This window comes from Callionymus lyra, chromosome 4, assembly GCF_982586985.1.
Source record: "Callionymus lyra chromosome 4, fCalLyr1.hap1.1, whole genome shotgun sequence".
Classification (NCBI taxonomy): Eukaryota; Metazoa; Chordata; class Actinopteri; order Syngnathiformes; family Callionymidae; genus Callionymus; species Callionymus lyra.
The window spans coordinates 630,001-640,000 of record NC_141821.1 but is presented as its reverse complement, the minus strand read 5'-3'; the positions used below and the strand labels follow the sequence as shown (position 1 = coordinate 640,000).

At 48.8% G+C, this 10,000-nt stretch overlaps 1 protein-coding gene across 14 annotated transcripts in view; it reads right to left on the bottom strand.

Moving 5' to 3' along the window:
• Positions 1 to 10,000, bottom strand: part of scrib (scribble planar cell polarity protein) — a 106,175-nt gene that overhangs the window by 16,305 nt on the left and 79,870 nt on the right. For 11 of the 14 annotated variants that reach the window (XM_087788413.1, XM_087788400.1, XM_087788404.1 and 8 more), the window contains 3 exons: positions 4,593 to 4,748; positions 3,685 to 3,841; positions 3,155 to 3,470 (listed from right to left, as the gene is read on the bottom strand). In XM_087788413.1, coding sequence (XP_087644539.1) covers positions 3,155 to 3,470; positions 3,685 to 3,841; positions 4,593 to 4,748 — 629 coding nt within the window. The remainder of the gene's footprint in view (positions 1 to 3,154; positions 3,471 to 3,684; positions 3,842 to 4,592; positions 4,749 to 10,000) is intronic. The other 3 variants (XM_087788411.1, XM_087788412.1, XM_087788401.1) reach the window with 2 other exon arrangements.

Sequence of the window (10,000 nt, the reverse complement as noted above, 5' to 3'; positions counted from 1 at the left end):
TTCAATATAAAAGTTGTTATAATAGAGTCAGCAGAACAAACCAACAGAGCTACTGATCATGTGCTCCTCCCATGATGGTCCCATTAAGGTCACATGATAAACCCACGATGGTCACATGATGAACCCATGATGGTCACGTGATGGTCACATGATGAACCCATGATGAACCCATGATGGTCACGTGATGGTCACATGATGAACCCATGATGGTCACATGATGAACCCATGATGAACCCATGATGGTCACGTGATGGTCACATGATGAACCCATGATGGTCACATGATGAACCCATGATGGTCACATGATGGTCCCATGATGGTCACATGATGAACCCATGATGGTCACACGATGAACCCATGATGGTCACATGATGAACCCATGATGGTCACACGATGAACCCATGATGGTCACATGATGAACCCATGATGGTCACATGATGAACCCATGATGGTCACATGATGAACCCATGATGGTAAGTAAGTACACAAAGCGCTCACCTGATGAACCCATGATGGTCCCATGATGAACCCACAATGGTCACATGATGAACCCATGATGGTCCCATTAAGGTCACATGATGAACCCATGATGGTCACATGATGGTCACCTGATGAACCCATGATGGTCCCATGATGAACCCATGATGGTCACCTGATGAACCAATGATGGTCTCATGATGGTCCCATGATGAACCCATGATGGCCACATGATGAAACCATGATGGTCACATGATGGTCCCATGATGAACCCATGATGGTCACATGATGAACCCTTAATGGTCACATGATGAACACATGATGGTCACATGATGGTCCCATGATGAACCCATGATGGTCACATGATGAACCCATGATGGTCTCATGATGAACCCATGATGGTCACATGATGAACCCATGATGGTCTTATGATGAACCCATGATGAACCCATGATGGTCTCATGATGAACCCATGATGGTCTCATGATGGTCCCATGATGGTCACATGATGAACCCATGATGGTCACATGATGAACCCATGATAAACCCATGATGGTCTCATGATGAACCCATGATGGTCCCATGATGGTCACATGATGAACCCATGATGGTCTCATGATGAACCCATGATGGTCCCATGATGAACCCATGATGGTCACATGATGGTCCCATGATGAACCCATGATGGTCACATGATGAACCCATGATGAACCCATGATGGTCACATGATGGTCCCATGATGAACCCATGATGGTCACATGATGAACCCTTGATGGTCACGTGATGGTCACATGATGGTCACATGATGGTCCCATGATGAACCCATGATGATGGTCACATGATGAACCCATGATGGTCACATGATGAACCCATGATGGTCTCATGATGAACCCATGATGAACCCATGATGGTCTCATGATGAACCCATGATGGTCTCATGATGGTCCCATGATGAACCCATGATGGTCACATGATGAACCCATGATGAACCCATGATGGTCTCATGATGAACCCATGATAAACCCATGATGGTCACATGATGAACCCATGATGGTCACATGATGAACCCATGATGGTCACCTGATGAACCCATGATGGTCTCATGATGGTCCCATGATGAACCCATGATGAACCCATGATGGTCCCATGATGAATCCATGATGGTCACATGATGAACCCATGATGGTCACATGATGAACCCATGATGGTCACATGATGAACCCATGATGGTCACATGATGAACCCATGATGAACCCATGATGGTCACATGATGAACCCATGATGAACCCATGATGGTCACATGATGAACCCATGATGGTCACATGATGAACCCATGATGAACCCATGATGGTCACATGATGAACCCATGATGATGGTCACATGATGAACCCATGATGGTCACATGATGAACCCATGATGAACCCATGATGAACCCATGATGGTCACATGATGAACCCATGATGAACCCATGATGGTCACATGATGAACCCATGATGATGGTCACATGATGAACCCATGATGGTCACATGATGAACCCATGATGGTCACATGATGAACCCATGATGAACCCATGATGGTCACATGATGAACCCATGATGGTCACATGATGAACCCATGATGGTCACATGATGAACCCATGATGAACCCATGATGGTCACATGATGAACCCATGATGAACCCATGATGGTCACATGATGAACCCATGATGGTCACATGATGAACCCATGATGGTCACATGATGAACCCATGATGGTCTCATGATGGTCCCATGATGAACCCATGATGGTCACATGATGAACCCATGATGAACCCATGATGGTCTCATGATGAACCCATGATAAACCCATGATGGTCACATGATGAACCCATGATGGTCACATGATGAACCCATGATGGTCACCTGATGAACCCATGATGGTCTCATGATGGTCCCATGATGAACCCATGATGAACCCATGATGGTCCCATGATGAATCCATGATGGTCACATGATGAACCCATGATGGTCACATGATGAACCCATGATGGTCACATGATGAACCCATGATGGTCACATGATGAACCCATGATGAACCCATGATGGTCACATGATGAACCCATGATGGTCACATGATGAACCCATGATGGTCACATGATGAACCCATGATGAACCCATGATGGTCACATGATGAACCCATGATGATGGTCACATGATGAACCCATGATGGTCACATGATGAACCCATGATGAACCCATGATGAACCCATGATGGTCACATGATGAACCCATGATGAACCCATGATGGTCACATGATGAACCCATGATGATGGTCACATGATGAACCCATGATGGTCACATGATGAACCCATGATGAACCCATGATGGTCACATGATGAACCCATGATGAACCCATGATGGTCACATGATGAACCCATGATGGTCACATGATGAACCCATGATGGTCACATGATGAACCCATGATGAACCCATGATGGTCACATGATGAACCCATGATGAACCCATGATGGTCACATGATGAACCCATGATGAACCCATGATGGTCACATGATGAACCCATGATGGTCACATTATGAACCCATGATGGTCACATGATTGGATGAAAGTTTGATCAGTAACTCTGTTGAATTTAAAAACTAAAACCATGTATTTTGACCATAAACACTCAAACAGGAAGTACCCGCTCATGGGTCTCGGCTCCAGCCTGTAGTCCTCCAGCGAGTTCCTCTGAGAGTCCACCTTGTCGTCCACAGACCTGCGCGAGCCAGTGTTGAGCAGGAGTACACGGAGGAGTCTGAGTTCCTGGACGTACCCGGAGCTGCTGTTGTTCTGGGGGGCGGAGCCTGACGCCGGCTCCACGCTGTACTCCACGCCGTCCAGCAGAACCTTCCCCGACGCCTTCATGTGGGCCACCTGCTTGGAGATGTCCTCGTCCTCCTCGTCCTCCTCGTCCTCGTCCAGGAGGTACTCGCGCGCTCGCTGCTCGAACTTCCTCTCTGAGGGGAGGAACCCAGAGTGAGGAGGAACAGGAGGAGCAGGTGGAGCAGGAGGAGCAGGTGAAGAAGCAGGAGGAGCAAGAGGAGCAGGAGGAGCAAGAGGAGCAGGAGGAGCAGGAGGAGAAGGAGCAGGAGGAGCAGGAGGAGGAGCAGCAGGAACAAGAGGAGGAGCAGGAGGAGCAGCAGGAACAAGAGGAGGAGCAGGAGGACTCACCTTCCTCCTCCCTCATCTTCTTCAGATCATCTTCTCCCACCAGCGACACTCGAGGACGAGGCTTGTCCGGCGTCTGCTGCTTCACGTCCATCTCAAAGTACTTCTGTCGGTCCCTGAAGGACCTCTGCTCTGGAGAACCTCGACCAGGAGAACCTTCCTGAGGACGAGAAGGTTTGATGCTCAGAGAACATGAACGACTGCAGATGATCGTGTGAGCGACATCAGAACTTTAGTGTTTCACTGTTGATGTGTCAAAGTACTTCAGTGTCAGAGTACTGCAGTGTCAAAGTACTGCAGTGTCAAAGTACTGCAGTGTCAGAGTATTGCAGTGTCAAAGTACTTAATTGTCAGAGTACTTCAGTGTCAAAGTACTTCAGTGTCAAAGTACTTCAGTGTCAGAGTACTGCAGTGTCAGACGAGTAATGCAGTGTCAGAGTACTGCAGTGTCAAAGTACTGCAGTGTCAGAGTACTTCAGTGTCAGAGTACTTCAGTGTCAGAGTACTTCAGTTTCAGAGTACTGCAGTGTCAGAGTACTGCAGTGTCAGAGTACTTCAGTGTCAGAGTACTGCAGTGTCAGACGAGTAATGCAGTGTCAGAGTACTGCAGTGTCAGAGTACTTCAGTGTCAGAGTACTGCAGTGTCAGAGTACTTCAGTGTCAGAGTACTTCAGTGTCAGAGTACTTCAGTTTCAGAGTACTGCAGTGTCAGAGTACTGCAGTGTCAGAGTACTTCAGTGTCAGAGTACTTGTGTTGAATTTGTGAGTAACGGAAATGTTTGATTCTTCAGTTAAATCAGAGCAGGAGAGGAAGCCCCGGGTCAGAGCGGCACCAGAAACAGATATTTGGGTCCAGGACGGACCGAGAGGCAGAACCACCACCAGCAGGAGCAGCACTGAGGTCGGGGTACCTGCAGGTCCAGGGAGGGCCTGGAGAGACGAGGTACGGCCGCCAGGCTCATGTACTCGCGGCGGTCGGAGGTCAGAGGGCAGCGAGGGGAGACCCCCCCCGCTGACCTCTGCTGACCCTGAACGCTTTCGTCAAAGACCTCGTTGTTCAGCTCAGGCTGGAAACACATGAGCAGGTCAGGACCGGCAGTGACCTCTGACCTCTTCAAATATCAAACCAATGTTGGTCCTAAAGCGTGAACTTTGAACCAAAGTTCTTGACAAACCTTCAGCCAATCACGTGCTAACGTAGAAGCACATGATCAGTAGCTCTGAGCTCTGTTGGTCGAGTCTGAAGGCTCATTATAACGTGATTTAAATATGATTTAAATATGATTTAAATATGATTTAAACAAGTTTAAGTTTAAAATGAATCATTAAATAAATGACATTTAAAAAAATGAAGCTTCATCGTTTGAAGTGTTAAATATGTTGCCATGACGACAGGTGTCTACAGGTGGACATCATGACTGACAGGTGTCTACAGGTGGACATCATGACGACAGGTGTCTACAGGTGGACATCATGACGACAGGTGTCTACAGGTGGACATCATGACTGACAGGTGTCTACAGGTGGACATCATGACGACAGGTGTCTACAGGTGGACATCATGACTGACAGGTGTCTACAGGTGGACATCATGACTGACAGGTGTCTACAGTTGGACATCATGACTGACAGGTGTCTACAGGTGGACATCATGACGACAAGTGTCTACAGGTGGACATCATGACGACAAGTGTCTACAGGTGGACATCATGACTGACAGGTGTCTACAGGTGGACATCATGACGACAAGTGTCTACAGGTGGACATCATGACTGACAGGTGTCTACAGGTGGACATCATGACTGACAGGTGTCTACAGGTGGACATCATGACTGACAGGTGTCTACAGGTGGACATCATGACGACAGGTGTCTACAGGTGGACATCATGACTGACAGGTGTCTACAGGTGGACATCATGACGACAGGTGTCTACAGGTGGACATCATGACGACAAGTGTCTACAGGTGGACATCATGACTGACAAGTGTCTACAGGTGGACATCATGACTGACAGGTGTCTACAGGTGGACATCATGACGACAAGTGTCTACAGGTGGACATCATGACTGACAGGTGTCTACAGGTGGACATCATGACGACAAGTGTCTACAGGTGGACATCATGACTGACAGGTGTCTACAGGTGGACATCATGACGACAAGTGTCTACAGGTGGACATCATGACGACAGGTGTCTACAGGTGGACATCATGACTGACAGGTGTCTACAGGTGGACATCATGACGACAGGTGTCTACAGGTGGACATCATGACGACAAGTGTCTACAGGTGGACATCATGACTGACAAGTGTCTACAGGTGGACATCATGACGACAGGTGTCTACAGGTGGACATCATGACGACAGGTGTCTACAGGTGGACATCATGACGACAGGTGTCTACAGGTGGACATCATGACGACAAGTGTCTACAGGTGGACATCATGACGACAAGTGTCTACAGGTGGACATCATGACGACAGGTGTCTACAGGTGGACATCATGACGACAGGTGTCTACAGGTGGACATCATGACGACAGGTGTCTACAGGTGGACATCATGACGACAGGTGTCTACAGGTGGACATCATGACGACAAGTGTCTACAGGTGGACATCATGACTGACAGGTGTCTACAGGTGGACATCATGACTGACAGGTGTCTACAGGTGGACATCATGACTGACAGGTGTCTACGGGTGGACATCATGACTGACAGGTGTCTACAGGTGGACATCATGACGACAGGTGTCTACAGGTGGACATCATGACGACAGGTGTCTACAGGTGGACATCATGACGACAGGTGTCTACAGGTGGACATCATGACGACAAGTGTCTACAGGTGGACATCATGACGACAAGTGTCTACAGGTGGACATCATGACTGACAGGTGTCTACAGGTGGACATCATGACGACAAGTGTCTACAGGTGGACATCATGACGACAGGTGTCTACAGGTGGACATCATGACGACAAGTGTCTACAGGTGGACATCATGACGACAAGTGTCTACAGGTGGACATCATGACTGACAGGTGTCTACAGGTGGACATCATGACGACAAGTGTCTACAGGTGGACATCATGACGACAGGTGTCTACAGGTGGACATCATGACTGACAGGTGTCTACAGGTGGACATCATGACGACAGGTGTCTACAGGTGGACATCATGACGACAAGTGTCTACAGGTGGACATCATGACTGACAAGTGTCTACAGGTGGACATCATGACTGACAGGTGTCTACAGGTGGACATCATGACGACAAGTGTCTACAGGTGGACATCATGACTGACAGGTGTCTACAGGTGGACATCATGACGACAAGTGTCTACAGGTGGACATCATGACTGACAGGTGTCTACAGGTGGACATCATGACGACAAGTGTCTACAGGTGGACATCATGACGACAGGTGTCTACAGGTGGACATCATGACTGACAGGTGTCTACAGGTGGACATCATGACGACAGGTGTCTACAGGTGGACATCATGACGACAAGTGTCTACAGGTGGACATCATGACTGACAAGTGTCTACAGGTGGACATCATGACGACAGGTGTCTACAGGTGGACATCATGACGACAGGTGTCTACAGGTGGACATCATGACGACAGGTGTCTACAGGTGGACATCATGACGACAAGTGTCTACAGGTGGACATCATGACGACAAGTGTCTACAGGTGGACATCATGACGACAGGTGTCTACAGGTGGACATCATGACGACAGGTGTCTACAGGTGGACATCATGACGACAGGTGTCTACAGGTGGACATCATGACGACAGGTGTCTACAGGTGGACATCATGACGACAAGTGTCTACAGGTGGACATCATGACTGACAGGTGTCTACAGGTGGACATCATGACTGACAGGTGTCTACAGGTGGACATCATGACTGACAGGTGTCTACGGGTGGACATCATGACTGACAGGTGTCTACAGGTGGACATCATGACGACAAGTGTCTACAGGTGGACATCATGACGACAAGTGTCTACAGGTGGACATCATGACTGACAGGTGTCTACAGGTGGACATCATGACGACAAGTGTCTACAGGTGGACATCATGACGACAGGTGTCTACAGGTGGACATCATGACTGACAGGTGTCTACAGGTGGACATCATGACGACAGGTGTCTACAGGTGGACATCATGACGACAAGTGTCTACAGGTGGACATCATGACTGACAAGTGTCTACAGGTGGACATCATGACTGACAGGTGTCTACAGGTGGACATCATGACGACAAGTGTCTACAGGTGGACATCATGACTGACAGGTGTCTACAGGTGGACATCATGACGACAAGTGTCTACAGGTGGACATCATGACTGACAGGTGTCTACAGGTGGACATCATGACGACAAGTGTCTACAGGTGGACATCATGACGACAGGTGTCTACAGGTGGACATCATGACTGACAGGTGTCTACAGGTGGACATCATGACGACAGGTGTCTACAGGTGGACATCATGACGACAAGTGTCTACAGGTGGACATCATGACTGACAAGTGTCTACAGGTGGACATCATGACGACAGGTGTCTACAGGTGGACATCATGACGACAGGTGTCTACAGGTGGACATCATGACGACAGGTGTCTACAGGTGGACATCATGACGACAAGTGTCTACAGGTGGACATCATGACGACAAGTGTCTACAGGTGGACATCATGACGACAGGTGTCTACAGGTGGACATCATGACGACAGGTGTCTACAGGTGGACATCATGACGACAGGTGTCTACAGGTGGACATCATGACGACAGGTGTCTACAGGTGGACATCATGACGACAAGTGTCTACAGGTGGACATCATGACTGACAGGTGTCTACAGGTGGACATCATGACTGACAGGTGTCTACAGGTGGACATCATGACTGACAGGTGTCTACGGGTGGACATCATGACTGACAGGTGTCTACAGGTGGACATCATGACGACAGGTGTCTACAGGTGGACATCATGACGACAGGTGTCTACAGGTGGACATCATGACGACAGGTGTCTACAGGTGGACATCATGACGACAAGTGTCTACAGGTGGACATCATGACGACAAGTGTCTACAGGTGGACATCATGACTGACAAGTGTCTACAGGTGGACATCATGACGACAGGTGTCTACAGGTGGACATCATGACGACAGGTGTCTACAGGTGGACATCATGACTGACAGGTGTCTACAGGTGGACATCATGACTGACAGGTGTCTACAGGTGGACATCATGACTGACAGGTGTCTACAGGTGGACATCATGACGACAGGTGTCTACAGGTGGACATCATGACGACAGGTGTCTACAGGTGGACATCATGACGACAGGTGTCTACAGGTGGACATCATGACGACAGGTGTCTACAGGTGGACATCATGACTGACAGGTGTCTACAGGTGGACATCATGACTGACAGATGTCTACAGGTGGACATCATGACGACAGGTGTCTACAGGTGGACATCATGACGACAGGTGTCTACAGGTGGACATCATGACTGACAGGTGTCTACAGGTGGACATCATGACGACAGGTGTCTACAGGTGGACATCATGACGACAGGTCTCTACAGGTGGACATCATGACGACAAGTGTCTACAGGTGGACATCATGACTGACAGGTGTCTACAGGTGGACATCATGACTGACAGGTGTCTACAGGTGGACATCATGACGACAGGTGTCTACAGGTGGACATCATGACGACAGGTGTCTACAGGTGGACATCATGACTGACAGGTGTCTACAGGTGGACATCATGACTGACAGGTGTCTACAGGTGTCTACAGGTGGACATCATGACTGACAGGTGTCTACGGGTGGACATCATGACTGACAGGTGTCTACAGGTGGACATCATGACTGACAGGTGTCTACAGGTGGACATCATGACTGACAGGTGTCTACAGGTGGACATCATGACGACAGGTGTCTACAGGTGGACATCATGACTGACAGGTGTCTACAGGTGGACATCATGACGACAAGTGTCTACAGGTGGACATCATGACGACAGGTGTCTACAGGTGGACATCATGACGACAGGTGTCTACAGGTGGACATCATGACGACAGGTGTCTACAGGTGGACATCATGACGACAAGTGTCTACAGGTGGACATCATGACGACAGATGTCTACAGGTGGACATCATGACTGACAGGTGTCTACAGGTGGACATCATGACTGACAGGTGTCGACAGGTGGACATCATGAATGACAGGTGTCTACAGGTGTCTACAGGTGAACATCATGACTGACAGGTGTCTACAGGTGTCTACAGGTGAA